General features: G+C 38.7%; 1 protein-coding gene across 4 annotated transcripts in view; it reads left to right on the top strand.

Annotated features, from left to right (window-relative positions):
- Taf4b (TATA-box binding protein associated factor 4b) overlaps nt 1-18,508 on the top strand; it is a 194,950-nt gene that overhangs the window by 111,260 nt on the left and 65,182 nt on the right. For 3 of the 4 annotated variants that reach the window (XM_038331301.1, XM_038331299.1, XM_038331302.1), the window contains one exon: nt 11,784-13,673. The exons of the other annotated variant lie outside the window; for it this stretch is intronic. In XM_038331301.1, coding sequence (XP_038187229.1) covers nt 11,784-11,951 — 168 coding nt within the window. In that variant the 3' untranslated portion in view covers nt 11,952-13,673. Of the gene's footprint in view, nt 1-11,783; nt 13,674-18,508 lie in introns of those variants that run through there. 4 annotated transcript variants of the gene reach the window in all.

Below are 18,508 nucleotides of genomic sequence, written 5' to 3'. Positions count from 1 at the left end.
GTGAGAGTGAATAAATAAAAAACTTTTTAGAGGTCTAGATAATACTCTACAAATATACCAGTCAAGAACTTTACATTTTCTTCTCAGATTTATTTGGCTTAAAGCTAAGACTAGCAACACTATTTTGACTCAGAAGGGCCAAGGATTGTTATTAGCTCAATTTCACTGTTCATTCATGCCAGTTATATTATTGTGTGATAACTGGATTCTGCACAGGAATCAACCTACACATACTGATCAGATCCTTTCTCCATGACTGTAAAAATCTTCATAGGTCACAGACATCCTCTAAAGTACAGTGAATGATGAGTTAGAGATAATTGCAGAGCAGGTATGAAGTTTTAGAAGAACACCAAGAAAGTACATGAGAGTGCACCTAGTCTAGAACTGGACTAGTTGGTGCTTGTAGGAACCAACTACAGGTATGGGGAACATACCTGACTTGAAGCCTTAAACATTTCAGTGTTGGGACTTGAGAATACGGTAGCTGGACTGTAGAATGTCCTTTCAGGAAGAAAGCATACTGTTTGCCATTAACTGGCTGCATCAAAAGGAGAAGTTACTTCTTCTATGATCAGTAGTTTCTGATAGCAATAAAGAAATGAGAGACAAGACTGACTTTATTGTGGTTGTAAATGACTATTCATATCCTGCCTTTGTGTGTTTGATTTTGGTCCGGTAGATTTTTAGTCATTGGAGCATTTTAAGCAGGCAAACCATATTGCTAGATTATTGTTTTAGAACAGTCATTCACACTTCAGGGTAAGCAATAGTAACACAGTAGATAGACTGTTTAAAATTATTAGCTTTTCAAATAGTAGGTAATAAAAGTAAAAATGTTGAAAGAAGTAAGCAGGTAAATCATAGTGGAAGGAAAGGTTGAAAGTCTTGTCCAGGTTTCTGGATTGGGCATTTTTTGTACATACATTTATACTTTTTGAAATAAAATGAAGAGGAAGAAGGGAAATAATAACGGTTCAAAGTATGTTGAATGTGGGATATTATACTGGAAGCTTTTCTAGAAAATTGAACAGTGGGGCCTGAAGTAAAGATAAGGGTCGGTGTGTTTCCTTTGGAGCTGACATAATTTCAGAACTACAGTTAGAGTTCTCAGCCTGTGGCTCAGTGTCACTGAAGTCTCTTCATTTCTTTTGAAACACACCTTTAGGAATGACAGAACTTTTGGGCAGAGACAGACATGTCAGACTGCTTGTGCCATGCTATAACTCTCAAGGATATTGAGTGTGAGTCAGAGACCTATAACTTCAAAACTTCTGCTTCTTGACCAGCAGAGGGCAGTCAGTCTTAAAGTTCAGTATGTTCTGCTGTGTTTTCTTTAAGGTTTAGAAAACAGTCTTGTTTTTTGATTTGAGTCAGGGTACTGTGTAGTGTAGTCTTCAGCTCCCTGTGTCAGTGTGGTTGACCTTGAGCTCTTTATCGCCCTACCTCCACCATCCAAGTGCTGAATTCGCAGATAGGAGCCATCGTCCTTGGTTTGTGTGGTGCTAAGGGTTGAGCCAGCACTCTATCAACTGACTTGTGTCTCCAACCAATAGCTTAGAGTTTTGAGTATAGATTCTATGTATTATTGCCTTAGGTCAGGCAGAAACTTCATTTATTTATTTGAGGTTGTGATATATGCCTGTGCAAGTGTGTTCACCTGTGCGTGTGTGCATGGATAGACCAGAAGAAGATGATGGATGTCTGTTACTCTCCACTTTCTTCCCTCAAGACATGGTCTCTTACTGAACTTGGAGCTTGCAACCCTAGCAATTCTCCTATTTTGATGCCTCCCTATAGTGCTGGTGTTACAAGTATATATACCTGATCATGCCCAACTTTTAAAATGTGGCTTCTGGATATCTGAACTCAGGTTCTCACGCTTGTGCAGCAAGCGCTCTTGTCTTCTGAGCCAGCCCCAGTATGCCTATTTATCCTTGCTTCTGGGTCCTAGAGAATATTGAGTTTTTATCCTGGAACCAGGTGTCATCCTGATCCCTAAATCCCACGGCTAACATTGTTTCATCCTTCAAGTTTAAGAAAAGTTAGATCCACCATAAGATTAGAATGTTAGAATGGCTTGGCACTGGGCTTTGGTATAAATTGGACAGAGCACCTGAGAAATGTGGTGAACCATTGTTTCCAGTTCCTCTCGATTAAAAATGCCCCAGTTTTTGTGCTTGATTAACTGTTAAGGTTCAGAGAACATTTGTGTTTTCTCAGTCTTACAGGGAACAGTGGAGTCAGCTAGAGACCGTGTTTGATAAGGTCACAGCAGCTTTTCTGTGGTTTTATTGAGAAGTGTAGGAAAGATGTCTGTGGAAGTATCCATTGTCCAGCAGCTCCATATAGAAGTGGCCATTAGTCTTCATTTTAACTTTAAGCACTGAAAGTTCCCTGAAATTAAAAAAGTTTACCAAGAAACAAGAGAAGCCTAACAGTATTTATCATTTCTCTAAAGTTAGAAGGTCAGCCATTTAGTGAGGACTTGAGATGCAAGGGTACCCGTGGTAAAATTAATTAGGAGGAAATTTCTGGAGTAAAGTTATATTCTTCCTGTTTGCAAACAATCCATGACTCCCAGTGACTGATAAAGGCCAACACTTAGAGATCGCATACTGTGTCCAAAATGTTGTTCTCATTTAATCTTTATATGGATCTTTTAGTACCCTCTCTCATAACGATACTAGTTGTTAGTATCCTTGTTTGCAGTTTAAGAAACTAAAGCACAGAGAAGTAGAGGTTGAGGTTGTTTATGAAGTTGACAACTAGTGTTTTTTCTGTTCAGTATCTTGTGACACGATACTTGAATTGGATCAGGCTGTGGGTTAGCATGGAGCCAGGTTACTTTGGGTGGTTACAGGTTTTTAAAGGAATATTTTTATTCTTCTATAATTTTATGAATTCTTATACTACATTTTGATTACGTTCATGCTGACTCTTCCCCCTAGTTCTTTCAGATTCACTCCCCAACTCCCTGCCTCCTCCTAACTTGATGTCCTTTTTAATATCCAGTCAAGTCCAGTTTGTGTTGCCCATCCCACTAATGTATGCAGGGCCATCCACTGGAGCATGGTTGATTGCCAGGTCCACACCCTTAAGAAACACTGACTCTTCCCTCCCTCAGAAGTCATCAGCTGTCAGTAGCTTCTCAGCATGTGGAAAGTAGCTCATAAGCCATGCCCTACTCCATGCTAGGATCTGGACTAGCTGTTTTGGACTGAATTTCACACAAGCTGTTTTGCTGACTGCTGTGGGTCTATGAGTGCAGTGGTCCTCTCATGTCCAGAAGACACTGTTCTCATCAAGTTCTCCCAATCCTGGCTCTTAGAATCTTCTGCCCCTCTTCTACAAGGGTGCTGACGTTTGGATAAATATAGGTCCACGTGAAGTGAGGGACCTGTGCAAAATTCTTGAAGCCACTTGGGTTACACAGCTCTTGTTTTGGCTTCTAACTTGGTATAGCAGTAATATAACTTAAGGAAAAGTTGAAAGGCTTTTAAAGATTTTATTTTATATTACTGGCTCTATTATGTAGATGAGAATAAAATGTAATGACGGTTTTTTAGTTACTGCTAAGTAGCTTATATCTAAAGCTGTTAACTACTGGTACTCACTTTCTCCTTACAAGAATAAAAGAGTTTCTTCTTTTTTTTTTCTAGATAGAAATAAGAAACTTTGTTCAATGAAACAATCTAACAACTAGTTTACTTGGTCTGTAGTTCTAGAGGGTGCTGACAGTAGGTTTGGTTAGGCATTTGAAGAGTTGATTGCTTCTCCATTTTACTCTTTCATTCTAGTAGGAATCCATATAAAAGCATATCCTTATGTGAGAAGTGGATTAGGAATCCCTCTGTTTCAGAAATAAACAATGTGTTCTTTATAAAAGCCTGTTTTTTCTTGTTTATGCTCCCTGAACTACATTAGTGATTTAGTCTTGACACTGTAGAACTGAATGAATGAGCTAGTGGCATGGAGGAAAAAGAAAAGTGGTGGGAAGAGGCAGGTTTGGTGTTGATGGATGTAAGCTGTCATCTGATGACCAAGAATTGCCTGCTTATTGTGGCCACAGAGGATTTGTTAGATTGTTAGTTTCTAACCAGTCAGAATTGTTGTTAACTATCCCAATTATAAAAATGATAGGAATTTATTTTGCATACAGATTCAAGAATTCGGCTTTCTACATCGGTCATGATTTTGGTGAAGAGAATGCTATCACCTTTGGGAAGTTGTAAATTATGAAAGCCGTTTGTAATGGATTGTAGAATGTCCCTTGGGGTTTGTATGATTTATAACCTTGCCTCAGGCTTTCTACTGCCTCCTGTTGGAATGACCTCCTCTTCAACCCTGGACTGCCAGCTATAATGTAGCTCTTTCCCTTGGATCCTTTAGGCTTGTCACATGACAGACATGAACTGTGACCCCCTTTGTTCCTTATCTAGATGATTGGGCCTCTATATTCTTTACATTTAATAGTCGTATCTTCTTTTTGTTCCCTTATTACACTTTCCTTTTAATTTTCTACAGAGATGAGATGGGGTTTTTGCTAGTAGTTTTTATATTCTGTCAGAATGCAGCATTGGTGCAGAAGGAACAAAAATCAAATCATAAGCTGACTAAATTTTTATGTAGGGAACATACCCACCTAATCAGTGCTCAGAATAAAAGGGAAGCATCATGGGAACTTTAGAAAACCACTGTACTCTTCTAATTGCTCCTTTGTTCCCCAAGAACTCACTACCTGATTTCTGGAGCCTTGCTTATATGGAGACTTGGCAAAAATAGAACCACACAGTTCTTTTGTGTCCTGGGTTCTCTCAGTTGTTATAGTTTACTTCACTATATGTGACTTTTGCTAAAAATGACTTTTCTGTCTTTTCATAAAGACAGAATTTCTGAGCCATTTTAAAATTTATATAACATGACAAACTTTGTTGCAGGAAGATGCTTGGTGTGAACACTTAAATATGTATAGATTTAGAACCGTCGATAATATATCATTTATGGATGAAGAAAACTCTGCCTTGAGCTGGAAGTGTCGCTAGGTAGGTCAAATGTGGTGATACTTGGTTTGTGCTTTAACAGATAACACTTGCCTGAAGATGAGGGTGTGGAGCTAGCACACTAGTTAGCCATAGAGACCAGGCAGTGGTGCACACACCTTTAATCCCAGTCCTTGAGAGGCACAGACAGATGGATCTCTGTGAGTTTAAGATCGCTCAGGTCTATACCAGATTGAATCAATCTAAAAAGGAAACAGAACCAAGTGGTGGTGGCTAACACCTTTAATCCCAGCATTAAGGAGGCAGAGACTGGAAGTCATATGGCTGGGCGAAGAGAGGAATATAAGGCAGGAGGAGACAGAAGCTCTGGATTTATTCTGAAGTTTCATAGAGACAACATTAATGCTGAGGACTTGTAGAGACAGGATACCCCATTCAGTCTGTGGATTTCGTAGAGGTAAGAACAACTAGTGGATGACTGCTCTGCTTCTCTGATGCTTTGGCTTTCAACCCTCTAATATCTGACTCCAGGTTTTTATTACTAAGACCAGTGAATAATTCACATAACAGTAAAGTCCTTGTACAGCTTGCTGAAGCCTTGGATTTGATCCTCACCACTATATAAACCAGGCATGGTGTCACATGTCTGTAATCCTAACACGTGAGAGAGACAGACAAGAGAGCCAAAAGTTCATTGTTTATCCTTGGCTGCAAGGTCATTTGGGGAATAACCTGAACTAGGTGAGATCTATCCTTCCACCCTCCTTCCCTCCCTCCCGCCCTCCCTTCCATCCTTCCTTTGTATCCCTGGGGTAGCCTTGGCTGTCCCAAAACTTATCCTGTATGCCAGGCTGGTCTTGAATGTGGAGTTCCACCTACCTCTTCTCTCAAGGACTGGGACTAAAGGTGTGCACTACCATGCCTGGTATCAGTACTTCTTTAGAATGCACTAACATTTTAAATAAATCTAACTCTTATAAACAAGATTATCACTGTCTAGGCAACCAGCCTCCAGGCAGCACAGGACTCAAAGGGAAATTCACAGTGTCACTGCATACTAGACTTTTCTATCCGAGGGGGTTAGGGGAAAAAATACTACTCACATACTTTCTTGATGGTTTGCTCCAGAAACCTCTATAGAATAAAGGAAAGCCTTTATTCTTCTTTTGCATTCTCTATTCTTTATTTTTCCCAGTGATTTTCTACTCTTCATTGTTGATGCATTCTTTCTAACCTATCTTTATTCTTGATGTTTTCCTTCTAACTCACTCATTGGTATTTTCCTTCTAGTCCATTTTTAACTTAATTTATTTAATTCTTAAATATTTTTTCCCTTACAGCTTATATATCCTAGCAGAATCTTTCAGGCACTATAAAAATTAAAATGTGGTTTCATTCTGTTTTTCAAGTGAATGAATACAAGTAAAAAACATCTTTTTCATATTTACTACATGATAAAACACTTTACATATTACAGGTGAAAAACAAATTTCCCTAAGAACCCACATAATCTAGCAACTTGTTATAAATTAACCATGTAGGCAAGGAAGCTATTCTTCTCAGTCATGTCTTTTACTAGCAAGCTGCATTTTGCAGTTATAAAGAAAGGGCCAATTGCTTTATTACTTCTTGAAAGGGAATCTTAAAGGAATCACAAACCTAAACTTTTATATATGAAAAAGAATCAGGGGCTGGAGAGATGGCTCAGTGGTTAAGAGCATTGCCTGCTCTTCCAAAGGTCCTGAGTTCAATTCCCAGCAACCACATGGTGGCTGACAACCATCTGTAAAGAGGTCTGGCGTCCTCTTCTGGCCTTCAGGCATACACACAGACAGAATATTGTATACATAATAAATGAATAAATATTTAAAAAAAAGAAAAAGAATCAGTCAGCAGTACTTTAATTCTTTAGAGTACATACTTGTATCTCAAAAAAACCCAGAGATAGATATTGGGGTTCAAGCTGAAGGGAAGAAAAGCAAAACATTCAAGCCATTGGAGAAGTCTTACCTCTACCAAGACTGGGCAACTGCATACTAAGCCCTAGGCCTCTGTCTCTTTCCCTCTTATATTCCGCTCTAGTGCTAGAATTAAAGGCGAATGACTCCCTAGTACTGAGATTAAATGTGTGCTTCACCACCACCTGGATCTGTTTCTGCATTGATCTTATGTAGTGCAGAGTGGGCTTGAACTCACGGAGATCCATTTGCCTCTGTCTCCTAAATCCTGTATATAAGGTATGTGCCACCACTGCCTGACCTCTAGTGGCTTAGTTTTGCCCTCTGATTTTCAGGAAAGCTTTATTTGTTAAAACATAAATAAAAATATCACTATATTTTCCTTTTGTCTAACATAAAAAGGCTATAACTAATAAAAGCTATATACATTAAGTAAAATAACTATATACACTATATCCAGGCAATAAGTACATCAACAATGTCTCTCCTCCATTTGTATTTGACAAATTCAGAGAAAATACTCTATTATCTATCTGATCTTGGTAAATCTAAAGATTTGTACCTAATTTATTTTCTACCACAACTTGTATTACCATGCAAAACTACATTTTGATATTTCTCAACCTTGTGTACTTTATATTGCTATAGTGAATTTCTTTTCTGAGTCATGTAAACAAGGAAAATGATAACTATAACTGTCTAATCTTCAGGTACCTCAGAGACCCTAGAAGGAAATAATATTAACTAAGTAATCAGAAAGTGCAAACAAGCAACTTCCAAAAAATATAAGAAATGACAGAAACAGCTGACTGCCTGGACAGTCACCCATAGTTCCTCTGCAACGTTTGGGGTGTCCACCTTTGACCTACACACCTAGAATAACTGACATACTTTTCTATGAAGCAGGGTTTTAGAAGGACCATTCTATCTTTTCTGGGCAAGGTTGGACAGTCATTTTCTTTTTTTCACTGGCTCTGGTTTGAGGGTTTGGGTGGGTTTCTTTGGCTGTCAGTAATAATTGGCAGTAGTAAGATGTCATCTATTGCACACCTGAGTAGCAAGACTTGCAGAGAAGAAAGACACCAGAGGATTCGCTCCGGATTCCCATGCTTATTTGATTGTAGCTCAGTACTTGGAATGGACAGATCATGTTCTACACCTGTCAGAGCTCTGAACTGTAGGTGGTGTAGAGAACAATCCTTTTCTTTATGGACTGTCCTATGAACAAGATTAATGTAATGGAAGAAAAGATGTGGTTAAGATGGTTAAGATAGCCCTCAAAAATTGAATGTGTTAGAAGAAAATTTGTTTGGCTAGATAAAGCCTCCCCAAAGTCATGCTATGAATGTTCATTAAATTACATTGGCTGATTTGATTGTGGTATTTTATTGACTTTACACACCATGCCCTGCACTGTCAAACCAAAATTGTGATGGGAATAATTAATATTCAGTATTATTAAAACAGAATGGGAAGATTTGATTCCCATGTTACCTAAGTACCTTTGTGTAAGTCTTGAGAGGATGAATCGAAATGCTTTTCTTTTTACTTTGAGATTTTACAAAATTAATTTATTAATGTGTATGCATGCATTTATGATGCATGTGTGTTGGTTTTCACAAGAAAACTTTCTGGAGTCAGTTTTCTTCTTCTGCCTTTACATGGGTTTCAGGGATCAAACAGGTCTCCAGGCTTATGCTGAATGTGCCTTTACCACTGAGCCATCCCGCCAGCCCTGAAGATACTTTTCAAAAACAAAATATAGTTCTAAAATAAAATGAAAGGCAAAAGATTTATATGATCTGGAGAGTCTCAATGAATAATTGTCTAGATTAACTTGACCTGTCTGTGCAAGATTATTTTGATTATGTTATTGAAGATTAGATCTCAATGTGGGCATCGTCATTCCCTACTATAGGGATCCTGAGCTTTGCACGAGTATAATGCTTAGTGTAAGCTGAGTGAAAGCATGGACATATCTGTGACTCTCTTCTATCTGTGGATATAATATGCCCATTTTTCTAAAGGCCCTGCTACTGTGGCTTCTTTGCTATGATGGACCGTAACCTGGAATTCTGACTAAAATACCCTCCCCAGCACACATAAAATGACATCAAGAGTTTCACTTTTATACAATTATCTTTTAAAGTAATTCTTGTTTGGGTCAAACAAGATTATTCAGTGGGTAAAAGTGCTACTATGCAAGTTCAATAAATGTAGTTTGATCCCTGGAATCCATGGTAGAAGGAGAGAACCTTCTCAAAGTTGTCCTTTGACATCTGTACACTTCATGTGGTATATGTCCACCAGCACTCATATATAACATACACACATGCACAATAATAATAATTTAAATTCCTTTTAAATTTATTTTTATTTTACTTATTCATCTATTTATTTTGGTTTATTGAGGCAGGGTTTCTCTGGCTATCATGGAACTTGCTCTGTAGAACAGGCTGGCCTCAAACTCAGATCCATCATCTGTTTCTGCTTTGAGTGGTAGAATTAAAGGCACCACTGCCTGGCTTCCTTTTTAATTTTTGAGATTATAATTTAATTATATTCCTTATCTTTCCTCCCTTCAAGCCTGCTGATATATTAATGGCCTCTTTTTTTCACTAATTGTTGTCACTTGTGCATATGTATGTGTGTATTTGTATACGTCATATAAAACGTATGTTATATTGTGTATATACATTATATGTCTTCCTAAATATAGTCTGTTGAATTCATGTATTACTTGTATATATCTTTTCAAGGCTGACTTGAAATGAAATTTTTCAGGTTGGCACTGGACAACTAATTGCTGTGCCTTTTCCTCAGTTGATTATAGTTTATATTGGGTTGAGGCCTCATTGGCTTTTCCCTATTCAGTTTGGCATGTTCATTGGTGTCTTTCTCCTTCACATTTGTGTGGTCATGTTGGTGAGACTTTATATGTGTAGCTTCTGATATTAATAGAAGACTCAAACTTACAGCAAACTTAATCCCTCTTCTGAAATGATCTCTGAGCCTTGGGTGGAGCTGTAGTTGTATTGTGTGGATTATGTCAGAACAGGACTTTGCAGCTCTGCATTTTTATTGGTTATAGTTTTCTATAATGGTCTCTGGCTGTTACAAAGAGAGGTTTCCTTGGTGAGGGTTAAAGACTACTCTTATCTCTTGGTATAAGGACAAATACTTAATGGATTATGGTTAGGAAATATGTTAGTTTAGTAAAATTATGATTGTAGATTCTCCTCCAGTAACCAGGATTTCACTAGTACTGAATAGTTAGGTAGCTTTCCAGTACCAGGCATGGTATGCCTCTTGTTGAGTGGGTCTTAAGTCTAATTAAAGATATGTTGGTTACTGCACCCAAAGGGTAATCATGCCATTCTGGTTGCCTATGTGGTTCATAAATGTTATAGCTGGGTAAGACTGTTGATTGTCTTCATTTATTAATTATTTACTTATTGGTGACATTGAGATGGCTCAGTGGATAGAGTACTTGCCACAAATGCTTGACAACCTTAGTTTGATTCCTAGAACCCATATATATAGGAGATAACCAATTCCACAGAGTTGTTCTCTGGCCTCCACATCCACACCATAGCATGTGTGTGCCTCCCCCCAGTCCCACATCATAATTCACAAAATAATAATAATAAATAAATAATTTAACATAATAGTACATAGATGTCATTGTTCAGGAAGTGATCTTAATGCAGGAGTACTGGGTTTCAGTTTATTCTTGGATGAACTTGAAACTTATATTGGTTGTTGTGTTCATAGTCAGTAAATTCAGTTAAGAAAATATTACACTGGGTATGGTAGTAGTACCTTGCTTTTAATGCCAATACTTCAGAGCAAGAGGCAAGTAGATCTCTGAGTTTGAGGCTGGCCTAACCACACAGTGAGTTCCAGGCCAACCAGAGCTAAATAGTGAGACCCTTTTCCAAAAGAAAATACTATGGATACTCATGCTGTTTGTTCACGATTTGACAAGTTCTGGAGGGGCTATAAATAATAGTCATTGTGCTTAGAGAGCGTCTGGTCTAGCAGGTTAGTGATGGTATGGAAGCATCCTCTTGCAGAGAAAGATGTAGCTAAGGTTCTTTTTAAAGAGTGGGATGTATGCTTGGAGGCAACCAGAATGGTGAGTGCTTACCTGGCACCATCAATAATACAGCATAACATAGCGACTAACTTCATATCAGATTAAAAACTGAGTTCTATTATTCCTTTGCTGTGAGACTCAGGACATATGACTAAGGCTAAGGTCATTTTCCTGTCTTATCTGAGCAATAGAAACAGCCCTCACACACTTTGCTGCAATGTTGTGGGAAAGAAAGGAAACAAATTGTCAAGTGAAGCTCTTGACTACTGGGGAGCTATTAAGATTTTTTTGGTACTGTGACATGATGAAATTTGAACCATAATGGGCTTTTGTTATGTTTAGTTTTACTGTTGATGCACAAAAACCTGCTGTCCTTTGAGGCAATTGATTTTTATGTCTATGTAATTCTTCATCAGCCCTAGGATCAAAATAAATTTATCCATTACTTTGAAGTTTTTTGTAAAATCTTTTAAGTGGGATGGGCAGGAGAGTAGAGCAAAGGAGCACCTAGAAGAGAAGAAATCATTTCATTCAGAGAAATCAAACCGTTTCCTGCCAGGCCAGGAGAGAGAAGTAAATGATGTCATGACCTCAGTGGGTAATACCTTCCCAATGGACAGTGGGCTCCTATGTGCCACAAGAAATAGGTTTTCCTTTATGAGAATCCTTTTTTAAAACTAATTCTATCTTTCCCCCCCTCCCCTTTCCCTTATACCTGTTTAGGGCTTCAAAGATAACCCTTCTGCTTCTGGGACGGCCAGCCTAACAGCCACCAAACCATTGCTTCGACCAAGAATCACAAGAATCTGCCTCAGGGACTTGATATTCTGTATGGAACAGGAAAGAGATATGAAGTATTCTCGAGCCCTATACCTTGCCCTTCTGAAGTGATCACTCCATCCATCCTTCCATCCTTCTGTCCATCCATCCAGATGCTCACTGTTTACTGCCAAAGAAGATATAGAGAGCACTGTTGCACTGTCCTGAAATCTACTCTGGAAAATAGTCACCAGTATGGAAGACCACAGTTTACACTGACAAGCTCGCTCTTTCTTTTTTCTTTTTTTAAGCTACATTTTGTCTGTATGTCCTGTGGGTTTTTGCAGATGACAATTCAGATGCTTTCTGAAAGTCAGTACTTTAGAGTATACTTTATATATAGAAGTATATAAAGTATACTTATATAGAAGTATCACCTATCCACCTGCATTCAATTACAGCAGCTAGGGGCTCCCTCTTACCATCTCCGTTTTCTCTTTGTTTTGTTTTTCTACACCATAGCAATAAGGTACCCGTCTCTGATACAGACTGCATCTAGATGTAGGAGAAAAGAAGCGTCAGAATATATCCTATACCGAACCAGTCTCCTAGTATTAGATTTCATGTCTGCAATTAGAAGTTAGGTAGCTAACTGTTATAGGTACTTTCTGAAGTCGACATGTGGCAAGCCACAGCATAGGGTCACTCTCGACTTGGATTAGCTGAGCTAGAATTACAAACACAGCTGATGGGACCATTTGTGCCTGAGGTTGCTGTCTCTCTGGCTCCCCACACTGCACTGTTTATGATACCTAGTGAGGCATCCTTGTCAGCTAAGTTTCAAAGCTGAGTTGCTACTGATATACCTCACTGAAAAATGGAAAAACTAGAAAATACTGGAAAGAATATGAGGCCTTGCATTCAAATTGACAAGGGAAAAATGAAAATGGCAATATGAAACAGATAGGTATACCATGTGCCCAAGGAGAGTGACTGCACTTGGAATGACAAAGCTGGTTCTTGTTTTGGTGATGAAAAAAAAAAAAAAAAAAGAAAGAAAGAAAAGAAGAAGAAGAAAGAAAAATCATAGGTCAGTCAAAGAAGAAAACCTGGCAAACGTTTAGTTACAGTATTTCAAAAGATGCTTCTTTTTTTTGTATTATCTTATTTCCCAAGATGGAGTTCTTTCTTTCTTTTGTAAAGAATCTTCCAGTTACATTATGTTTTAAGTATCTAGTGCTTTTCAAAACCTCTAACTGCTGGCAAGAACATTCTAGGACACTCTTTGGTTGTCTAAGAGGTGCTTTCAGTGTCTCACCCTTGGGGTTGTGGCTCTGTGAGCAACACATTATGTACCACTCTGCACGGAGGAATCCGATATTCAAAACACCTCCCCTCTATTTTTTAAATCTACCTATGTAAATTATAGCTGACAAAAGAATAATAGTGGAATTGAAATCACATACCAAAAGAATGCCATACCCTCCCAGAAGATAGTTAAAGGAAAATACTAGGGGAAAAATTCAGGGGAAACACCTCTAGAATATCACTATCCATTCTGTTCTTCCCACAGTATCTGTTATGGCCATATTCTATATTGTTATAAGAGTTTAATTGGCCACAGTTTTTGTTTTAGCAAGTTATGTAAAATGCCATAAATTATGTATATGTTAAAAAAGTAACTTAACAAGAAATCTATACCCAAAGTTGTTTTGTATATTTAAATGCTTAGCTTTATTTTTTGTAAAGTACAATGTGCTCCCACATTTGTGTAATCTTAGTGATGTTTAAAATTATTTAAAATACACCATTAAAGCCATTATTTTATGATTAAAAAACCAACAAAACATAAAACTTTGCTCAATCACTGACTTTGCAGCAGTTTTCATTGGTAGCCAATCCTTGGAGGGTTCTGATGTGCCTGGCAGTGAGTCTCTTATTTATTTTGGACTATGGACATTTGGTTCTGGAATCTCACTTAGATCTAAGTTGCTGTATTACTTCCTTTGCAGTAGTTATAAATTTGCCTGCTGTTTGACTCACAAAGAAGGGTAAACATAGTTATAAAAGCTTTTCTTGGCCCATTAAGTTTCTCTTACCAAGATAATCTTTTTCAAAAATTTTAATAGAAAGCCTTTTTTGTGGTATACACATGTGTAGTATATGTATGGGTGTCTTCCACTTTCTTCCCTCTATCTTACGTTTGTTAACAAGGTCTCACTGAGTCTGGAGCTCACTGTTTGGTCAGGAGTATCTTCCTGACTCTGCCTCTGAGCCCTGGGATTTCAGGAGCTACCAACATGGCTTTTCACACGGGTGCTGAACCCACACATGGGACTGTATGCTCACACAGCAGGAGCGTACCAACATGACTTTTCACTGGTGCTGGGGACCCACACTTGACTGTATGCTTGCACAGCAGGAGCATACCAACATGGCTTTTCACATGGGTGCTGAGGACCACACTTGGGACCGTATGCTCAGTCTGCAGGCCCTCTAGCCTCTGAGCCAGTTCCTGACTCCCTTAATGTCAGTTCTGAAACCTGTATTGTGGGATGTATATTACACGGGGAAAAACAAACATGTACATACAAACGATTCCTCCACACATTTGGCAGAACGGAGCCTTTGGGGTAGATGCATTTTCTTTAACACAATATTAAGGAGCATTGATTTTTTTTTAAATGTGAATGCTATGGAACCAACTCAGGTTGTCACGTTTGCACATCAGTACTCCTACCCACTCAGTCGCTTCCCCAGCTTCAATAGTCTTTTTTTCAAAAGAAACATTAAAAAATACTTTTTATATTTTGTGTGTGTTTTCATGTGGAGGTCCGAGAACAACTTGCAGGAGTTGGTCTTCTTTTTTATGTGAGACTGGAGATCACTTCAGGTCATCAGGCTTGGCAGCAAGTGTCCTTAACCTGCTGAGCCAGTTTACTGACCCAGCAAGCACGTTTAAAACATAAAACTCTTCAAACTTACACATGACATATTTTGTTTCATTAGGATTTTTTTGAGAGAAATTTATTTAGAATTAAGACTTTATACTAGTGATGGTATGGTTCAAGCAGAAAACACAGCGATGCTAAGGCATAATTTTTAGGAACGTTAACAGGACCGAGGTACTTGCTGCTTTGAATTTTATTACTTTGTTGTAGAATCAGTTAAGTGTGTCTACAAATTGCCCTCAAAAGTTCCAGTTAATACTCTGCCGAGGGGAAAAATTATATTGTGCCATGTGTGTGAATATAACCTAGTAGAGAGTTTTGCATTGTACCATTCTTGTGATATTCTGTCTCATTTTTCAATGTCACATATAGGCTTCATATAGGGAAAGTGAGGGATTATCTTGATGAAGTGTATTGCCTAATCTACAGCACACACAGCTTGTCTCATGGGTTCAAGCTGACTCCACTCTACAGCAAGTTCTTGGTGGTCATCCCATGGTACTGACATCTCCAAAATACTGGGGTCTCTACAAATGGCCTGTAACTTTGCTGGTAGCCTTTCATGGCCTGTCTTCAAGGACTTCAACTCTGTCACATAGTGCCAGGCCTCCATTTCTCTCCATGAGCCCTCTACCTGGGTCTCTATAGCAACTAAGTCTGTATCTTGGCCAATGGACTTTCCTTAGGGTTTGTAGCCCTACCACACGGTACCAAGACTCAGCGGCTCTCCATGAACATTTCATGCCTTTAAAACCAGTACCAGTGAGTGACCCTTACACTATCAACATCAGCTAACAGCACATGATACATTCCTGGATGGCTCCGGAACACAGAGGAAAGATTTCCAGATTTCACTTCAGTGATATCAGTCTCTTCTTAATCACTGCTGATTTCTCAACTTCAGTTGAACAGTATAAACTGTCAGAGCAAAACAAAAGATTTAACATTAGTGGCTCTGTTCTCTTGTAAAACAGCCAATTCTGTCGGCTAGTTCTGTGTGAACTTGACACAAGATAGAGTCCTTTTTAGTAGAAGGAACCCCAATTCAGAAAATGCCCTTACCTGGTTTGTCTGTGGGTAAGCCTGTGGTGCACTTTCTTGACTGATAGGTGTTTGATGGACAATTCAGTTCTCTGTGGGTAGTGCCACCACTGGGCTAGTAGCCCTGAGTGCTATAAGAAAACATGCTGAGCAAATCAGTAAATACCACTCCTGTGGCCTTTGCCTCTGCTCCAGTTCCTCTCTCTACTTCCTGTCCTGTTGCTCTTGCTACCCTCAGTAATGTACTGTGTGATGTGGAACTGTAAATTGAAATAAATTATTTCCTCTTTAAGTGACTTTTGCTCATGATATTTTATATGTTTTATCACAGCCATAGAAAGCCTGTGACACTCACCTTGGGCACATTATTTTATTTTACTTTTGTTTCCTGTTTGGAAAAAAAGTATGTGGTGACTTTGAGAATTTAGTAAATGAATGTGTTTTTATGTAAACCACTCAGACCAGCATATCACACATACTAGGAAACATAATGCAGGAATAATACTTGTTTGGAGATTTTTAGTAACACGACTTTACATCCTGCCTAACTGCAGTACTTGACTAAAAGCATAAACCTTAGTGTATTATTTAAATCTAATTAAAGCTTTACAAATTCCTGTGTGTACCATTGAAACTGATACAGGAAGTCACAAAAAGACTAATACAGAAAGCTATTTAACAGGCTCTCTCTCTCTCTCTCTCTCTCTCTCGTGTGTGTGTGTGTGTTTGGTGCTGAGGACTGAACTGAGTTGTCATACAAAGGTTCTACCACTGAGCTTCATTCCTGTATTAATTACTTGTTCTTGCAACAAAATATCCAACCAGAGATCAACTTAGGGAGGAGGGTTTATTCTGGCTCCTGGTGTAAAAGATGAGCAATCAATCCATCAAGGCTGGGAAGGTCTAGCAGCAGGAATGTGAAATAGATGATCATATGCTGTCTGCAGTCAGAAAACAGGTGAATGCTGGTGTTCAGCTCACTTTTTTTATCCTCATTTTAATTGTTTGGATATGAATGTGCTATACATTTTCCACCACGACCACTCTGCCCTCCACACTCCCAATTTACTCAGGAGATCTTGTGTTTTTCTCCTTCCTAGGCAGATCAATGTATCTCTCTTAGGGTCCTCTTTGTTACTTTGGTTCTCTGGGTGGCCTGTAGGATGGTTGTCCTTTACTTTATGCCAATTATCTACCTATGAGTGAGTACATATTATATTTATTTTTTTGGGTCTGGATTACCTCAGGATGGCTTTTTCCAGTCCTGTCATTTGCCTGAAAATTTCAAGATGTCATTATTTTTTACTGCTATGTATTCCACTGTATAGATGTACCACATTTTCCTTCTTTGGTTGAGGGGCATCTAGGTTGTTTCCAAGTTCTAGCTATTATGAATAATGCTACTATGAACATAGTTAATCAAATGTTCATGTGGTATGAACATCCTTTGGGTATATGCCCAAGAGCTGTATTGTTGGGTCTTGAGGTAGAATGATTCTCAATTTTCTGAGAAATCACCATACTGATATCCAAAGTGGCTATACAAGACTGTACTCCCACCAGCAATGAAGGAGTGCTCCCCTTACTCTGCATCCTCTCCAACATGATGGAGGACTCTGATTGGTTAATAAAGAAACTGCTGTGGCTTTTTGATAGGGCAGGATTTAGATAGGTGGCGTAGACAGAACAGAATGCTGGGAAGAAGGGAAGATAGGCAATCACCATGCCTCTCCTCTCTGGGACAGTCGCCATGAAGCCAGCCACCAGGTCAGACATGCTGAATCTTTCCCGGTAAGCCACCACTTCGTGGTGCTACACAGATTATTAGAAATGGGTTAATCAAGATGTGAGAATTAGACAATAAGAGGCTGGAACTAATGGGCCAGGCAGTGTTTAAATGAATACAGTTTGTTTGTTGTTATTTGGGGGCATAAGCTAGCCAGGTGGCCGAGAGCAGGGCGGTGGGAAGCGGCCCGCAGCTCCCACTACACCAACATAGGCTGTCATCAGAGCTTTTGATCTTGTTCACTCTGACTGGTATCTGGTATCTCAGAGTTGTTTTGATTTGTATTTCCCTGATGACTAAGGATGTTGAGTATTTCCTTAAGTGTCTTTCAGTCATTTGATATTCCTTTGTTGAGAGTTCTCCACCTCATTTTTTAAATTGGATTATTTGGTCTTTTGATGTCTAATTTCTTGAGTTCTTTGTATAATTTGGAGATCAGCCCTCTGTCAGATGTGGGGTTGGTGGGTATCTTTTCCCATTCAGTAGGCTGTGTTTTGTCTTGTTGACTGTATCCTTTGCTGTACAGTAACTTCTCGGTTTCAGGAGGTCCCGTTTATTAGTTTTTGCTCTCAGTATCTGTACTATTGGAGTTATATTTAGGAGGTGGTCTTCTGTGCCAATGTGTTCAAAGCTACTTTCCACTTTTTCTCCTACGAGGTTCATAGTGGTTGATTTTATGTTAAGGTCTTTGATCCATTTGGGCTTGAGTTTTATGCATGGGGATAGATATGGAATTATTTGCATTTTTCTACAAGTCGATATCCAGTTATACCAGCACCATTTGTTGAAGATGCTTTCTTTTTTTCCACTGTATAATTTCAGCCTCTTTGTTAAAATTCAGGTGTTCATAGATGTGTGGATTGATATTAGGGTCTCCGATTTGATTCCATTTGTTCACCTGTCTGTTTTTT

Source organism: Arvicola amphibius, chromosome 5 (genome assembly GCF_903992535.2).
Source record: "Arvicola amphibius chromosome 5, mArvAmp1.2, whole genome shotgun sequence".
Lineage (NCBI taxonomy): Eukaryota > Metazoa > Chordata > Mammalia > Rodentia > Cricetidae > Arvicola > Arvicola amphibius.
Note: the sequence above shows the minus strand (reverse complement) of the source record. Positions and strands in the feature narration are given on the sequence as shown.